Source organism: Papilio machaon, chromosome 28 (assembly GCF_912999745.1).
Source record: "Papilio machaon chromosome 28, ilPapMach1.1, whole genome shotgun sequence".
In the NCBI taxonomy this organism is placed as follows: Eukaryota; Metazoa; Arthropoda; class Insecta; order Lepidoptera; family Papilionidae; genus Papilio; species Papilio machaon.
The window spans coordinates 601,593-620,033 of NC_060013.1; the positions used below are offsets into that span (position 1 = coordinate 601,593).

General features: G+C 40.7%; 1 protein-coding gene across 1 annotated transcript; it reads right to left on the bottom strand.

Annotated features, from left to right (window-relative positions):
* Positions 1 to 1,361: 1,361 nt before the first annotated feature.
* Positions 1,362 to 18,408, bottom strand: LOC106712884 (cilia- and flagella-associated protein 91-like). The gene is made up of 24 exons (XM_045684843.1): positions 18,333 to 18,408; positions 17,830 to 17,906; positions 17,618 to 17,681; positions 17,000 to 17,135; positions 16,527 to 16,646; positions 15,536 to 15,636; positions 14,762 to 14,828; positions 14,508 to 14,628; positions 14,191 to 14,359; positions 13,562 to 13,759; positions 8,743 to 8,916; positions 8,242 to 8,426; positions 7,956 to 8,102; positions 7,549 to 7,678; positions 7,128 to 7,219; positions 6,840 to 6,988; positions 6,365 to 6,534; positions 5,489 to 5,608; positions 4,582 to 4,671; positions 3,921 to 4,037; positions 2,913 to 3,032; positions 2,161 to 2,253; positions 1,566 to 1,679; positions 1,362 to 1,426 (listed from the first exon to the last, which is right to left on the bottom strand). The coding sequence occupies exons 1-24, from the start codon at positions 18,406 to 18,408 to the stop codon at positions 1,362 to 1,364; spliced, it is 2,895 nt and encodes a 964-aa protein (XP_045540799.1).
* Positions 18,409 to 18,441: the final 33 nt, after the last annotated feature.

The following is an 18,441-nucleotide window of genomic DNA, read 5'->3' on the forward strand; positions in this document are numbered from 1 at the left end:
CTGCTATCGCAGTATAATTCTATCAGAAAATGTGATAAAAGAAAAATTTTAAAAAGTCAAGATACAGCAGGAAATTGATCTTGTGCATTGGCAGGAGAGGCAGGGGGGCGCTAGTATGCTAACATAATTTAGATTGATATGTACCCATAGACTATAGAGTCAGATATCTTTGTCGGACTATTATAATTATAAAAGTTCGCAATACTTTATGGTCATATCATAATAATTAAATTTTAGATAAAATAACAATGATTAATTAATTTAGTTGTAAATTTATATACAGTTCAATATATGTTCAGAAATGGAGTAAGGAAAATAAACAAATAGTAAAAAAAAAGTTGTATTCTTTCTATTTAACCTAAAGAAACAATATAATTTATAATGTGACCAATTTATCATGCTTGTGGTTATGAAGGACCATTTTAAAATGTCACATTTGACATTTCATCAAAATCCAATAATGTTAGAGATTGGCCGTAAAATAATCAAAACTCTTTACATTTTTATTCTTCTTTTTTTGACAATTCTTTTTCAATATGTCAAACACAAAATTTATATATGTGAAAAAATTAGAGTCTGAATGGATCACAAGAACGAAAATTGTTTTATTTTAGTTATTCAATAAAGGTTCAACGGCGGACATAAAAATATATCTTTTTTAGTTTACCTTTTTCTCAAATTTCGTTTACATTATTTTATGTCAATCGAACATCATTCTAATGTTTCATCAGTGAACTCTTTTCTTTTTTAAACACTAAGAATATTATAAAAAATTCCAACGAAAAATATGACAACTGAAGTCGATTCAAATATTTTTGAAGTTCGAATCGATTCATTCACTTTAATCGATGTTTTTAAGCAACGTACCTCACTATGAAGCTAAAACTGATAGATGTCAAATGTGACCTATGTAGGGTTGCCAGGTCGCTAAACCTACTAGCCGGACAGACCAGACTTTGGGTAGAAAGGTCGGACACTCTATATTATTTAGTATTTTGTCTCAGTATTAATAGGTACATTCTCGTTTGGGAAATGTAAAAAGCCTAACAAAAGCAGGACAACTCGGACACCGTTTATTTTGGCTGGACACGCAATCGAAAAGCCTACCTATGTCCGCCTTTATCTGGACGCCTGGCAACGGTAGGCCTATGAAATTGACAGAGAGTACGAAAAATCTACTTTAAGTTGTGTCTAAGTATTTATTTTGAAAAAAAATATTCAAATATTCGGAACATTTACGTATACAAATTCTAATATAACATTTTTTAATATTTAATTAATTTTAAAAATTTCTACCGCTAAAGTATTACGAAATAACATTTGAATTCCAACGTAATTCTCATGTAAAAATCAAACTACTACTATTTTTCAGATCTTCCTTCATCTTCATCGAAAGATTTTTCAGTATCCTCTTCTCTTGCTGTATCTAACAAGAGAAGACAGAAATTATTTTTTATTAAACTTAGATAACTTACTAACTTACTATCATCACTGTTGTTTCAAACAGAATAAACAGGACGACATTATGTTGTAATATAGCTTTATGTGTAGTGTAAACAGCTCACCTGATCCTTCCGTGTCATCAAACTGCTGCGGTTTTGCGTCACACTTGCATCGTTTGAGATCTTCCAGAGCTCGCAGTTGTGAGGGTAACATTGTTGATGTGTCTTCAGGTTCAACTTAATAAATGAGGGAAAATTTAAATATTATAGTTGCACCAGTTGAATCGCTGAACAGATAGAGATTTTGCTGTGACGAACTTAGGGGACTAGAGGATAGAATCTCTTTTACTGAAATTACCGACTTGTTTTATTAAGTGTTTGAATTGATAAACGCGTTAGACTTTTTGCTTGGGGTAAGGATGATTACATTGAACTGGGTTAAGATAACCCAATCCACAAACATGATCCGGCTCGAAGGACCATTGTAAAATGTTATCTTGAATATGTTCTTAATTTCAACATTTTATTGAATATATCCTGAATAGGCATATTCTATTAAATAAATAAGTATTATTAAAAATAGAAATGACCAAAAGACCAAGACCAAAAAGACCAATGACTGCGGGTGCGTCTGGCCTAATAAACTGAAATATTCATGACTAGGTAGACAAAGTGGTGATAATGGTGTGTACGTTAAGCTTACCAAACTTCTCGTTACTCACAATGGACCCTTCACCTTCACATCTACATGTTATATCAGTCGACTTCTCCTCAGCACGACGTCGGATCTCCGAGGGCAGTTCCTTTGGACCTTTATACAGTTGAAGAATTTTATATAGAATCCATTTCGCATTTCGATGAAACTTTATTTTATACCCTTTACCGCACTCACATAGGGTCCACGCACCAAGCTCTCGTCCTTCCCCCCCCCACATTTTTTTTTATAGCACAAGGTGGCAAACGAGCAAACGGCCAACTGGATTCGCCGCAATAGCGAGGCGACCGTTGCCCATAGACATCCGCAAATGCAGATGCGTTGCCTATCTTTGATCAACGGAAAAGGGGACGCACAGAAAGAGGATATTTCTCCTTCCTATGCGTCCCCTCTTCCGCCAAATCCACTTCCCCTTCCCATCCTTTCCTATTAAGAAAAGGATGGGAAGGGAAAGAGGACTAAAATTAGTCCTCCAACACCACACTCATCAGACTGTACTTGGAATTACTTCCACTTGACGCCTGTCTTCTGTATGGTTGTGGTATTTCACCGGTCGACCCGACCAATTTGTGCACCCAACAAATATTGTTGTTGCGGGATCTACCACTGTTAAAATTAGCCCCCATACATTCATATTTAAAGTTCACCTTGTCAGATCCTTCCCTTCACATAACATCTAGTCTTCCATACAACTTCATCGTACTATCTTTATATAAGTCATAAGTTATCACAGTAGTAGTCCTTTAAGTACTTACAAGGTGATTTTGGATAGGGTTCCGTTCTACTTAGCGCGTCAGAGATCCTTCTGATCATGAAGTAATGCTGGTCCGGACGTCGCACTGCTGGCGGCAGTACACCCATCGCGCGGTTGATTGCTGAGAATATAATAATTACAGCAACATCTATAAGTACTATATTTAATACGTAGCTTCAAAATAAATTCAGAAGTGACAGAGGACATGTGTCTGACAAGATTAGCTCGTAGCAAACTCTAACCTGGTGGTCAATATCGAAACTAATCTATATATATATAAAAGAAAGTCGTGTTAGTTACACTATTTGTAACTCAAGAACGGCTGAATCGATTTAGCTGAAAATTGATGGGCAGGTAGCTTAGAACCAGGAAACGGACATAGGATAATTTTTACCCCGTTTTCTATTTTTTATTCCGCGCGGACGGAGTCGCAGTTAAAAGCTAGTCTATATATATAAGTCGTGTTAGTTACACTATTTATAACTAAAGATCGGTCGAACTGATTTAGCTGAAAATTGATGGGGAGGTAGCTTAGAACTAGGAGACGGACATAGGAACTTTTTTTTTATCTTGTGTGCATTTTTTTTAATTCCGCGCAGACGATGTCGCGCCTTCTTGTTATTATCTGTGCTTAAATATGTTATCTGTCGGAACTAATCACGATATTAGCGCCATTAACCTTAATAGAAAAATATCTATGACTATACAAATTGTCAAATAACTGTCTTAATCTATACAATTAATAAAATTGAAGTCTATATGTTATATAAAAAATCCTATTCAGTAATCATAATGTATTATTTACGTTTGTTGTAATAAAAAACATTTTTTTAAATTCTTGTCTGTCTGCAAATATATTGTCTGTGAATAATCTCTGAAATGGCGGGTCTAATTTTGACGGGATTTTACTGCAAGGTAGCTTTTATATGTGATAGTAACATAGGCTATTTTTTAATTCCAAGCTGAAGGATTCACAAGCAAATAGCTATATAAATGAAAATTAACTCACCATCGTCTACCGCCTGCCTCGCATCAATAAGCACTTGATATCTCTCATACAGATCCTGTTTGAAGTCCAATTTGAGGGCCTGCAGGTCAGTAGCTCGTCTTCTGGACATTGTCACCGCTGGACAGACAAAATATAAACAGTAATTTTATTGCAAACTTCTGGTAGATGGTAGATATGTCTATAAACTTTTTGAACAAAGACCTTTCTATTCGTTGCAGAATTTTTCAAGTATATCCATCTAATATATAAAATTCTCGTGTCACAGTTTTCGTTGCCATACTCCTCCGAAACGGCTTGACCGATTTTGATGAAATTTTTTGTGCTTATCCGGTATCTATGAGAAGCGGCCAACATCTATTTTTCATACTCCCCCCCCCATTTTTTAACTGCGCGCGGACGGAATCGCGGGCGACAGCTAGTCTTATATATAATATTCTCGTGTCACGGGGTTCGAACTTGAACTCCTCCGAAACGGCTTGACCGATTCTCATGAAATTTTGTGAGCATATTGATTAGGTCTGAGAATCGGCCAACATCTATTTTTCATACCCTTATTGTTTTTTTTTAACTGCGCGCGGACGGAGTCGCGGGCGACAGCTAGTGATAGATAATATTCTCGGTAGATTAAATTTTATAAGGTTTTTTTATTTGAAACACTTACCATCGTGTAATATGTCATTTAGTTTGTATCTTAATTCATGTTCTAGAGGTATTCGTTCGTCGAAAGATTTCTCAGGTTGTTGGGGACGCTCTGCAATAAGAGACATTTTAAACTTTTTTTTATATCAAAATGTGGCAAACGAGCAAACGGTCACCTGGATTCGTGGAAATAACGAGGCGATTGTTGCCCATAGATATCTGCAAATGCAGATGCGTTACCTATCTTTAATCAACAGAGAAGGGAACGCACTGAAAGAGGATATTTTCCCATCCTATGTGTCCCCACTTCCGCTAAATACTTTAGTAATAAGAAAAAGGTGGAACGGGAAAGAGGATTAAAATTAGTCCTCCAACACCACACTCATCAGACGAAACATGGAATTGCTTCCACTTGACGTCTGTCTTCTGTGTGGTTTTAAATTTCAACTCTACCATAATAATTAATATTTGTAACGTTTATACTGAAATTTGTATTAAAAAAGATTAAACATGAAAGTGACAAAGTTTATTAAAGTTAAGACAAATAAAAAATTGATTTAATACTGCAAAAAAGTCATAACGATTGACATTTGGACTCCTTGTTGTCTCTATGTTTATAGAATTTAATCTCTTACGCGCTCTATAAGTGTTTTGTGCAAATGTAATATACTTTATGACACTCCAGGGAAGAAGACGAATCTAATGACACCTAACTCGTGAAAATCGGTTCAGTTATTTAGGCTCTAGACCGTCACAAAAAAACTTATATACATACGAACCCACATAAAGAAAAACAAACTTACATACGTACGAAAAACATTACCAGCTTTTCAGTTGGGTTATCAGTTGGGTAAAAAAATAACTAGTCTCTTTTAAGAAACAAACAAAACAACATGTACAATATTTCACCAGTGGAATTAGATACTTACTTAATACCTTCTTCCACCGAGGATCATCACGTGAGACTGTAGCTATCGGCTGCAGGTCGAACTTGCAGTACCTACAGCGACACTCATCGTCCAATAGAGCACCACAGCGTGTACAAGTTTCTAGAATAAAGACAGAGATCATCATCAGCTCACTATACGTCCCCACCGAGGGGCTCGGAGCCTACCCCAAGCTAGGGGTGACTAGGACATAGTCAACCACGCTGGCCAAGTGCGGGTTGGTTGACTTCACACATATCATTGAATTTCTTCTCACATATGTGCAGGTTGCATCACGATGTTTTCCTTCACCGTAAGAACGTCGGATAAATGTACATATGTAAATCGATAATCGAAAAAACACATTGGTACATGGCGGGATTTGAACCCAGGACCTGCAGATTGCAAGTCAAGTGCTTAACCCCTGAGCCACCGACGCTCGAAAGACAGAGATAGCTGTATAAATATTTCCTTTGGAGTAAAAAAGGACAGCAACAGTTACACGATGCGGCTCAGGCGAGCCTAGTGAATGAAAAATTATACGACAAACTAACCTCACCTGGTGAACAAAACTAAATACTAATATTAAAGCTCACTAACGACCCTAGTCAATGTCACAAATTCCTTGTCGGATTGTATAAGGTCTTTGTAGGTGTGTTGTGTGGACATTATCCACTCTATAACTGATCACGAAACTCATAATCTAGATCAACGATTCCTAAAATTATCCAGGTAAGTCTGTAGACCCGTCGGTGTATGGCAGAAATAAAGTGTGAGAGTTGACAAGTTGAAGCAATATTCTAAGGTTTAACCAGAACCAGTATAATTTTGAATGTACGAGAAAAAAAACTTTGGAAATCTATTTGTGTGAACCCTCACCTCCCTCAACAGTTGACTCGTCAAACAGTTCGAATATAGTTTTTCTCGCGGCTTCCACTTTGCTCTCCTGTGCTGCGCTGATGCGATGTCGTGACGCTGCTTTATGCGCTTCTGGCAGCAAGAACTGCTGCACTAATTCTGCCACTAGTTCGTTCTGTTCTGCTGTAGACCTGGAATACAAAGAATTGCTCCATATTGTGAAAAATATCGCAATCCCTCTATCACCTTCGACTAAAACAGAGACCGAAAATAATATTCGTGTGTACCAGGCGTTCAGAAAACACGAGGTTATTATATGATACTTTATTACACAAGTCAATCCTCATTTGACCTCCACATGTCTTCTGCTCGCCTGGTACCTAATGTCAGTGACGTCATAACTAACATCTCTCCAAAGAAAATTTGGGTAGTAGCTATCCAATGCTACCCTGAGCTATCTTTAGATTTCTAATAAATTTCATTTAAATGTACTAACATGGATCCATTATTTCTCATTGCTTCATCGATCTTATCCGCTTTACCAAGCGCCATCTTCACCGCGTCTTCCTCGCTGGCGAGCTCCACGCCCTCCTGGACTATCTCCTTTAGATACGCGTCTACTGTCTCTTGAGTCACTCCAAGAACCTGTACGTTTGTTTTCACTTATTAATTTAAACCAGAGGTTCTTCAACTTCTCGTGGACCTCTCTCAATTACTGCTACATTTATTTGTCAACTTGTGAACCTCTATGTTTATTTCTCGCCGTCACACAGTTTTGTCTTACCCGTTTGAACATCTCATCATGTTCTCGTCTTCTGTGCTCTTCTTTCTGTCTTCTGCCTGCTTCTGCCGCTTCTCGCATCGTCTTTTCTCGCACTGAAATAAATAATTCTTTGTTGTTATTTCAGTGAACGGTCGCTTTTACCTAGTATGTTAAATCTTCTTAACCTTTGATTTATTTGAGGCAAGCCAGTCTTCATTTCAGATAAAATACACAACTAGTTGAGTACTTATGTTAATTATGAGTATCTAACGCGTATTCAATGTATGTCTTTAATTTTTTTTTACTAAAAACTTGCAACTGGACAGGATATCAGAGTATTACTTCAACATTTTCAGTCATATTATCTTTGTTTCTTAATTTTTTTAACTAAATCAAGACAACCATCTATTCGAATATCTGCAAATGAAATCGAAAAACTTACAAGCAATAAGTATGAACGCATGATGCTTTCTCTCTTCCTTTAGTCTTCGCAGTTCTTTCTCTAAGAAGTCCAATGCAGCGGCCACTGCGCCGCCACAGAGCTCGTCCACTAAAGCGGTCACTGCGTCTTCCTGGAAAATACTGACATTGCTGGAAACTCTATACAGAACAACTCTCGAAGTTGGCTATAAGTGGAACCAAAATTGCTGGTGCTTATCTTTTTGAGGATTGTCGTCATACCTTTAGAGCCAAGTGTCGGGTTGACAATTTGTCGTTTTTCATAAAAATCAAACGGCTTCAGACAAGGTTTTTTTAAGGACTACCAACGTTATGAACAGAATACAGACATCAAGAATCCACATTGCATGAGGTATAAATTTAACCTACAATACTTTATTGCAGTATTACCTTTTGTTCCGTCTCCGTTCGCAGTGCGATGTGATCTCTTGCTCTTGCTTCTTCTCTAGCAATACGAGCCTTATCCTCTTTCTGCAGACCGTGTGTTGTCTTTAATTCTTCTGTAAGTTCAGCTGCACGGGTACGACCTTCGAACATCTAGAAAACACAACTAGACTTAGTACAAACTTAAACTTTTTCTTCGTAGACAGCGTTTTATATTCCTCAGCTATTACAATGTGTATGTATCTCAGTATATATGTGAAAGTTTTCTACTTCTACAATATATCTGACTCACCAGATTCTGCACTGCACGTCCTCTAATGATCTTCTGGAGTAGTAGGGCGTGCTGATGATTATCTTCTTCTTCATCATCCACAGCCTCTACTTCAGGAGTAGGCGGACGAAGGTTGGTCGTCTGACGGCGCGGCTTCAGCACACGGAGTGGACCAGCTGCCGATACAGTCGCGCCTAGGCGAGCCTCTGTTGAAAACTAGTTATTACCATTTAATTACCAGAAAGGCACCTTGCCCCATCCGGATATTTTTCGCTTAGCCGTTAGTGGGATCTTCAGTTCGTTTTGTAGGGGGTAACTTAACTTCTTTGACGTGTACCAGTTTAAGACCTTTGGGGTTCTTTCTACGAATGATGTGTTATGTCCGACCCATTGCTACATAAGCTTTGGAATTCACTGCTAAGGGTAGATTATACGAAAACAAACTAATGGAGCCCCTTAATATCCACTAAGAGCATCAGTTAAGATTAGTAGATTACTAGGAAGGTAGACAAAGATACTAACTTTTCAAATCATCGTGCAAATTCTTTAAGTACTTCTCACTCCATTTAGTTTCTCTCTCGCACAACTGCGTCGTGTTCCTCGGGAGATGATGTCCTGAGCACGAGTGCTTTAGATCCTGACCGCAGCGCTCCAGCCACGCAGGTGGTTCTGCAGCTTTCTGATGATCTTCTAGAACTGTGCAGAAAATTGCGTAATATAAAAACAAATATGAAATAATAATGGTTATTTTATTATGTATTGTAGTATTCACTGTCGTCAGGAAAAGAAGTCGAATGTGATCTCCTCATGTCTTCTGTGCGCCTGGTACCTGACAGCATCGACGTATCACGATTGAAATTAAGTAACATGTCGTCAGTGATTTCTGGTGACGATTGACTGATGTCAGCGCAGCAGGTCCTGTCTGACCCCTTCGTGTTTTCTGCGCTCCTGGTACCTGACAGCATTGACGTCATCACAGATGACGTGTGACTTACGTCAGTGATTTCTGATGACGATTGACTGATGTCAAGCAAAAAAGGTCCTGTCTGACCCCTTCGTGTTTTCTGCGCTCCTGGTACCTGACAGCATTGACGTCATCACAGATGACGTGTGACTTACGTCAGTGATTTCTGATGACGATTCACTGACGTCAGCAAAGAAGGTCCTGTCTGACCCCTTCGTGGTTTCTGCACTCCTGGTACCTGACAGCATTGACGTCATCATAGATGACGTGTGACTTACGTCAGTGATTTCTGATGACTATTCACTGACGTCAGCAAAGAAGGTCGGGTCTGACCCCTTCGTGTTTTCTGCGCTCCTGGTACCTGACAGCATTGACGTCATCACAGATGACGTGTGACTTACGTCAGTGATTTCTGATGACGATTCACTGACGTCAGCAAAGAAGGTCCTGTCTGACCCCTTCGTGGTTTCTGCACTCCTGGTACCTGACAGCATTGACGTCATCATAGATGACGTGTGACTTACGTCAGTGATTTCTGATGACTATTCACTGACGTCAGCAAAGAAGGTCGGGTCTGACCCCTTCGTGTTTTCTGCGCTCCTGGTACCTGACAGCATTGACGTCATCACAGATGACGTGTGACTTACGTCAGTGATTTCTGATGACGATTCACTGACGTCAGCAAAGAAGGTCCTGTCTGACCCCTTCGTGGTTTCTGCACTCCTGGTACCTGACAGCATTGACGTCATCATAGATGACGTGTGACTTACGTCAGTGATTTCTGATGACTATTCACTGACGTCAGCAAAGAAGGTCGGGTCTGACCCCTTCGTGTTTTCTGCGCTCCTGGTACCTGACAGCATTGACGTCATCACAGATGACGTGTGACTTACGTCAGTGATTTCTGATGACGATTCACTGACGTCAGCAAAGAAGGTCCTGTCTGACCCCTTCGTGGTTTCTGCACTCCTGGTACCTGACAGCATTGACGTCATCATAGATGACGTGTGACTTACGTCAGTGATTTCTGATGACTATTCACTGACGTCAGCAAAGAAGGTCGGGTCTGACCCCTTCGTGTTTTCTGCGCTCCTGGTACCTGACAGCATTGACGTCATCACAGATGACGTGTGACTTACGTCAGTGATTTCTGATGACGATTCACTGACGTCAGCAAAGAAGGTCCTGTCTGACCCCTTCGTGGTTTCTGCACTCCTGGTACCTGACAGCATTGACGTCATCATAGATGACGTGTGACTTACGTCAGTGATTTCTGATGACGATTCACTGACGTCAGCAAAGAAGGTCGGGTCTGACCCCTTCGTGTTTTCTGCGCTCCTGGTACCTGACAGCATTGACGTCATCACAGATGACGTGTGACTTACGTCAGTGATTTCTGATGACGATTCACTGACGTCAGCAAAGAAGGTCCTGTCTGACCCCTTCGTGTTTTCTGCGCTCCTGGTACCTGACAGCATTGACGTCATCACGGATGACGTGTGACTTTCGTCAGTGATTTCTGATGACGATTGACTGATGTCAGCGCAGCAGGTCCTGTCTGACCCCTTCGTGTTTTCTGCGCTCCTGGTAACTGACAGCATTGACGTCATCACAGATGACGTGCGACTTACGTCAGTGATTTCTGGTGACGATTGACTGATGTCTGCGCAGCAGGTCCTGTCTGACCCCTTCGTGTTTTCTGCGCGCCTGGTACCTGACATCATTGACGTCATCACAGATGACGTGTGAAATACGTCAGTGATGTCTGATGACGATTGACTGATGTCAGCGCAGCAGGTTCTGTCTGACCCCTTCGTGGTTTCTGCGCTCCTGGTACCTGACAGCATTGACGTCATCACAGATGACGTGTGACATACGTCAGTGATGTCTGATAACGATTGACTGATGTCACAGCGCAGCAGGTCCTGTCTGACCTCTTCGTGGTTTCTGCGGTCCTGGTACCTGACAGCATTGACGTCATCACAGATGACGTGTGACATACGTCAGTGATTTCTGATGACGATTCACTGACGTCAGCAAAGAAGGTCCGGTCTGACCCCTTCGTGTTTTCTGCGCTCCTGGTACCTGCCAGCATTGACGTCATCACAGATGACGTGTGACTTACGTCAGTGATTTCTGATGACGATTCACTGACGTCAGCAAAGAAGGTCCGGTCTGACCCCTTCGTGTTTTCTGCGCTCCTGGTACCTGACAGCATTGACGTCATCACAGATGACGTGTGACTTACGTCAGTGATTTCTGATGACGATTCACTGACGTCAGCAAAGAAGGTCCGGTCTGACCCCTTCGTGTTTTCTGCGCTCCTGGTACCTGCCAGCATTGACGTCATCACAGATGACGTGTGACTTACGTCAGTGATTTCTGATGACGATTCACTGACGTCAGCAAAGAAGGTCCGGTCTGACCCCTTCGTGTTTTCTGCGCTCCTGGTACCTGACAGCATTGACGTCATCACAGATGACGTGTGACTTACGTCAGTGATTTCTGATGACGATTCACTGACGTCAGCAAAGAAGGTCCGGTCTGACCCCTTCGTGTTTTCTGCGCGCCTGGTACCTGCCAGCATTGACGTCATCACAGATGACGTGTGAAATACGTCAGTGATGTCTGATGACGATTGACTGATGTCAGCGCAGCAGGTTCTGTCTGACCCCTTCGTGGTTTCTGCGCTCCTGGTACCTGACAGCATTGACGTCATCACAGATGACGTGTGACATACGTCAGTGATGTCTGATAACGATTGACTGATGTCACAGCGCAGCAGGTCCTGTCTGACCTCTTCGTGGTTTCTGCGGTCCTGGTACCTGACAGCATTGACGTCATCACAGATGACGTGTGACATACGTCAGTGATTTCTGATGACGATTCACTGACGTCAGCAAAGAAGGTCCGGTCTGACCCCTTCGTGTTTTCTGCGCTCCTGGTACCTGCCAGCATTGACGTCATCAAAGATGACGTGTGACTTACGTCAGTGATTTCTGATGACGATTCACTGACGTCAGCAAAGAAGGTCCGGTCTGACCCCTTCGTGTTTTCTGCGCTCCTGGTACCTGCCAGCATTGACGTCATCACAGATGACGTGTGACTTACGTCAGTGATTTCTGATGACGATTCACTGACGTCAGCAAAGAAGGTCCGGTCTGACCCCTTCGTGTTTTCTGCGCTCCTGGTACCTGACAGCATTGACGTCATCACAGATGACGTGTGACTTACGTCAGTGATTTCTGATGACGATTCACTGACGTCAGCAAAGAAGGTCCTGTCTGACCCCTTCGTGTTTTCTGCGCTCCTGGTACCTGACAGCATTGACGTCATCACAGATGACGTGTGACTTACGTCAGTGATTTCTGATGACGATTCACTGACGTCAGCAAAGAAGGTCCGGTCTGACCCCTTCGTGTTTTCTGCGCTCCTGGTACCTGCCAGCATTGACGTCATCACAGATGACGTGTGACTTACGTCAGTGATTTCTGATGACGATTCACTGACGTCAGCAAAGAAGGTCCGGTCTGACCCCTTCGTGTTTTCTGCGCTCCTGGTACCTGCCAGCATTGACGTCATCACAGATGACGTGTGACTTACGTCAGTGATTTCTGATGACGATTCACTGACGTCAGCAAAGAAGGTCCGGTCTGACCCCTTCGTGTTTTCTGCGCTCCTGGTACCTGACAGCATTGACGTCATCACAGATGACGTGTGACTTACGTCAGTGATTTCTGATGACGATTCACTGACGTCAGCAAAGAAGGTCCGGTCTGACCCCTTCGTGTTTTCTGCGCTCCTGGTACCTGCCAGCATTGACGTCATCACAGATGACGTGTGACTTACGTCAGTGATTTCTGATGACGATTCACTGACGTCAGCAAAGAAGGTCCGGTCTGACCCCTTCGTGTTTTCTGCGCTCCTGGTACCTGACAGCATTGACGTCATCGCAGATGACGTGTGACTTACGTCAGTGATTTCTGATGACGATTCACTGACGTCAGCAAAGAAGGTCCGGTCTGACCCCTTCGTGTTTTCTGCGCTCCTGGTACCTGCCAGCATTGACGTCATCACAGATGACGTGTGACTTACGTCAGTGATTTCTGATGACGATTCACTGACGTCAGCAAAGAAGGTCCGGTCTGACCCCTTCGTGTTTTCTGCGCTCCTGGTACCTGACAGCATTGACGTCATCACAGATGAAGTTATTCATTATTTATTGATTTCGATAACTGACGCTACAAAATTAGTATTGGACCTAGCATGAATAAAAGATATGGGGCGTTGCATAAATTTTAATACAAATTTTGTCGATGACGATACAAAGTCTTTTGTCAAAAATATTCGTGCTAGGCCCACCTGGACACTACTAACCCAGTAAAGACGGATCGTATGTGATCTCCGCGTGTCTTCTGCGCGCCTGGTATCCGTTCCTAGACAGCGGCGCGTGCAGCATCGAAGTGGGATCGTACGCATTGACAGTGGGAGAGCCACCGCCACGGGATGCCTTCATCTCTTGCAAAACACCAGCACGGCCACCTTTGCTGTGACGAGCTGATAGTTTCCGCAATTCTAAGAGCATAATAAGATGTATGTGTATACTTATATGATTTCGAACCAATTCCAAATAAAAATTATAAAGGTAATATCTATATATTGAGTGATAGATCCAGCAATAACAATATTTGTTGGGTGAATGAATAGGCCAGGTCGACCACTACACGACCACACAGAAGACAGACGTTAAGTGGAAGCAAAACCGCGTACAGTCTGTCCACGTTCCCTTCCCATCCTTGTCTTATAAGAAAATGATGGGAAGGGAAAATGGATTTAGCAGAGGAGGGGGATGCATCGAAAGGGGAAATGTCCTATTTTTGTGCTCTCCTTCATTGATTAAAGGTAGACAACGCATCTGCAATTGCACATGTCCATGGGCAACGGTCGCGTATTCATTTGGCACCTTTTATTTCATTCATTCGTTTAAAATTCTCCGCTAATAATACCTCTATCTCTAGTCCTACGTATGATCTCAACTTTCTTGTCCATCTCCTTCTTCTTCTCCTGCCAGAGCTTCGCCAGCTTATTACTGACGCGACTAGTTCGGCGTCGCCGCTGCTCTGTCTGTAGTCGATGCAGCAGCACCAATCTGATGTCTTGGAGTTCATCTATTTCCTAGAATTAAGGTAATACTCAGAGGATGGATAATAATCGAACGACTCAATTTTTGAAATTGGCCAAGATGTTTAGGCAACAAAAAATAATGGCGTCTATGTTACATTAGAAAAGTTTTGAAAGTAGGCACAAAACTAATAATTCTAACCGCTTCTCGAAATATCCAATCCTTTGTCTCGACGTCTTTAATGATATCGTCTCGTTTCTTCATCCAGCCAGGGAACTGACCTTTATCAACTAATTCCATCCATTTCCTTGCGTGACGCATCCTGGAAAGAATATTTTCTTAATTCGTACTTATCAAATTTTCTAGAATAATTTAATGATAACTTGTAACACTTGGTGAAATAGAGTTCATTTTAGATCTGCCAACAATAATATGAGTGAATTATATCAACTAACTTGTTAATAATTTCAGTTGTGTGAAAATCGGCCGGTAAATCGCCCTGACGATACGGATGTCCTGGACCTGAATATAAAAAAAAATACTTAAATACTTAAACAATTATTTTTTTACACTCATTTAAAAAATTCTATATTTACATTATTGTCATGAACCGTAACATTATTTACTATAAATATACTATAATATATTTAGTTTTAATATACAATCAAACCTGGATAAGCGAGAGTCCAAAGGACCGTGATATTTTTCTCGCATAAAGATTTCTTTCTAACCCAAGTTCTCGCTTATGTACGTCATTCTTCGCGACCGGACTATGAATCTCACTTATCCAGGTTTGAATGCATAGATTTCATGATAATAATATGAAGACAAGAGCGTCGGTGGCTCAGGGGTTAAGCACTTGACTTGCAATCTGCAGGTCCTGGGTTCGAATCCCGCCATGTACCAATGTGTTTTTCGATTTACATATGTACATTTATCCGAAATTCTTACGGTGAAGGAAAACATCGTGATGCTGCACATATCTGAGAAGAAATTCAATGATATGTGTGAAGTTAACCCGCACTTGGCCAGCGTGGTTGACTATGGCCTAGTCACCCCTAACTTTTTTTTTTTTTACCCCTAACTTGGGGTAGGCTCCAAGCCCCTCGGTGGGGACGTATAGTGAGCTGATGATGATTAATATGAAGACATAGATGAAAGACATAAAGAGGGTCTAAATATTATATAGTCATTTTTAATTCGTAGCTAGTTCTGAAAGAAACATTTACCCCATTGAAGTTTATCAAGGAATAACACCTCTGGCGTGGTCTCGCAGTCGTCAGCTGGCCGAGCCTCCGACTGCCACGGGATAGTCTGAGCTGATGATTCCCTGCACCAAATTTATTTAACAATTCCGCTGGCGAATTGTGGGCCTAGTACAATTTGTGACAATCGCTATCTTATCGACATCGATAAAATTTGTGCATTAGGAATAAAGTACACCAATAAATCTCATTTGAAAGAAATTGTAATAAATACTCGTGCTAAGCACACTGATCTTAATGGCCACTTACAAAAAGCCTTCATTCAACGAACGAAAAAAAAAAACTCTGACATAGATTATTAATAATTATTAAATACTAGCTGTCACTCATGACACCGTCTGCACGGAATTAAAAAAATATAATGATTAACCTATGTGTTTTTCCAGACTAATCTACATCCGTGCTAAATTTCATCGAGATCCGTTTAGCCCAGTGTTTCCCAATGTGGGCGATAACGCCCCCTTGGGAGCGTTTGAAACCTAGGAGGGAGCGATAAGGGGCCCAAAAATGGGAGGCATTGAAATTAATTAAAGTAATGAAATTGTGGTTTTTAAGTTTTAGGACTGAATAAAAATTAGGGGGCTCTGAAATATAATTGATTTTCAAAGGGGGCGGTGAAAGAATATAAGTTTGACAATCACTGGTTTAGCCGTTCTTGAGATACCTTCAAACATCCATCCATCCATCCAAACATTCGTATTTATAATATTAGTAAGATTTTTTAGTAATTCTGAATATAATTAGTGGTATGATAGGTAATCATCAGCTGATGAGACTGTTTTTTATTGAGAGCTACACTCTCCTCAACAGTTGACATTTGTTCATCATTCCAACAAGAATATTGAATTATTACGAAGTTTATCTAGATCTAGTTCTAGTATTTATGTATACTACACTTGTTTGTAAGGTTTATTCAGTTAGTTACTTCTGCTTTATACGACCATTAAATTCTCACCTGTACAAACTCTGAGTGCCCTTGTTCTTCGGTCGACCGCAATACTTCGACGGGCAGTACGGTGTTGGCGGCTTAAAGTCTGGTGTTGCACTTTTTAATTGTAACGCCATCTTTTTAGGTCTAGAAAACAATAATTACATAAGAAGAACTATTAAAATTACTAGCTGTCGCCCGCAACTCCGTCCGCGCGCAGTTAAAAAATGGGGGATGTATGAAAAATAGATGTTGGCCGATTCTCATACCTACTGAATATGCTCACAAAATTTCATGAGAATCGGTCAAGCCGTTTCGGAGGAGTACGGGAACGAAAACTGTGACACGAGAATTTTATATATTAGATAGACCACCTTCTTCCCCCTGTCAGCAAAAGTAAGCAAAGTTAACCCCATGCTTTAACGAGGCAACGGTCTCAAAAGGTATGACACGTATACTGAGCAATCAATTGAAAATAAGAAACAATCAGTGGTACTCACACAGCACAAAATGTGAAGTAATACTTCCCAGAAGTTGGATCTGGAAGGGGAACAGACCGCGCCTCTTTCTGTCGCTCTTGATATGCACCGTACGAGCAATCTACGTGACTTGGTAGACGGCAGTTAGGATGGTATACTGTAAAAAAGAAACAAAAGGGGTGGCAAAAGGGGGTATTTTAATAGTGGTGCAGGATCCGTATCAAGATACTGCAAGAGCTGCTGTAACATAACAAAACGTCCGGTGCATTAACACGACTGTATAGACTCCTTTTCCTTTCCACCCTTTTCTTATAAAGTACAACGCATCTGCAATTGCCGATGTCTATGGGCATCGGTTTCTTCGCCATTTCAGCGAATTCAGATAGCCGTTTGTCACTTTATAATATACAAAAAATTTGGTAGTAATTCCGTGTTTCGGCTAAATATTGTATGTGTCCAAATACTAGTTCCCTTCACCTTCCCATTATCTTCAATAAAGAATAGGTATGGAAAGATGGTCTGGATTGTATAGGAAAGATAAATATTACATTTTTGTATCTATTCTTCTCCTACCTTTAAAATAAAACAACGCATTCTTTCAATCTTATCTACTATAAAAAACCGAAAGATCAGACTTACCAACTTCAACTCTTGGGTACTCTCTCAATTCAGAAAACATAGTATTGTAAACTGGATGGACAGTCTGAAAAAATAAAAATAAGATTCAATCTTTAAAATAAATAACTACAAAGGTAGAAGTAGGGGAAGAGGGTTGTGAAAAATGCAGAATGTTGAAGTAGATTCAAACATTGCTCGTGGTTAGATGCGTGCCCTCATACGAGTAAACTTACCACTTGTGCGGAGCTCATGGCGGCTTTAAACGCCGCTCTGGCGTAATCCCGAGCACCAGACACCACGTAAGATGTATCTGGATGATATAAAATACTTTCCATATCAAGAATTCAAAGATGGGTAATGCACGACTGTTGTGGCGACTCCGTCCGCGCGGAATTTAAAAAAAAACTTAATCAGTAGACTACGTGTTCTTACAGACTATGTTCTACATCTGTGCCAAATTACATCAAGATCCGTTAAGCCGTTCTAGAGATATCTTCAAACAAACATCCATCCATCCAAACATTCGCTTTTATAATATTAGTAAAATTATTTCTCTGTCTACATTTTTTATTACGAAAGAACCAGCTTGAGTTTAACGTGGCGGGAAATTTGTTCATAAGTTGACGGAGAAATGTAACAGTAGATAATTAATCGTAATTAATATAACCTTTATACAAGAAAATAGTTTAGAAATCTGTGAATTACGAATTTCCATAAAGATTTGGTACATTCTTACCAAATAAATAATCGTGTGCTCTCATTTTAGAAACATTGCATTTTCTTCTGGCTTCATATATTGTATCTCCGCTCATTGTTATAAAGTATATTATTTCATCTGATAATGT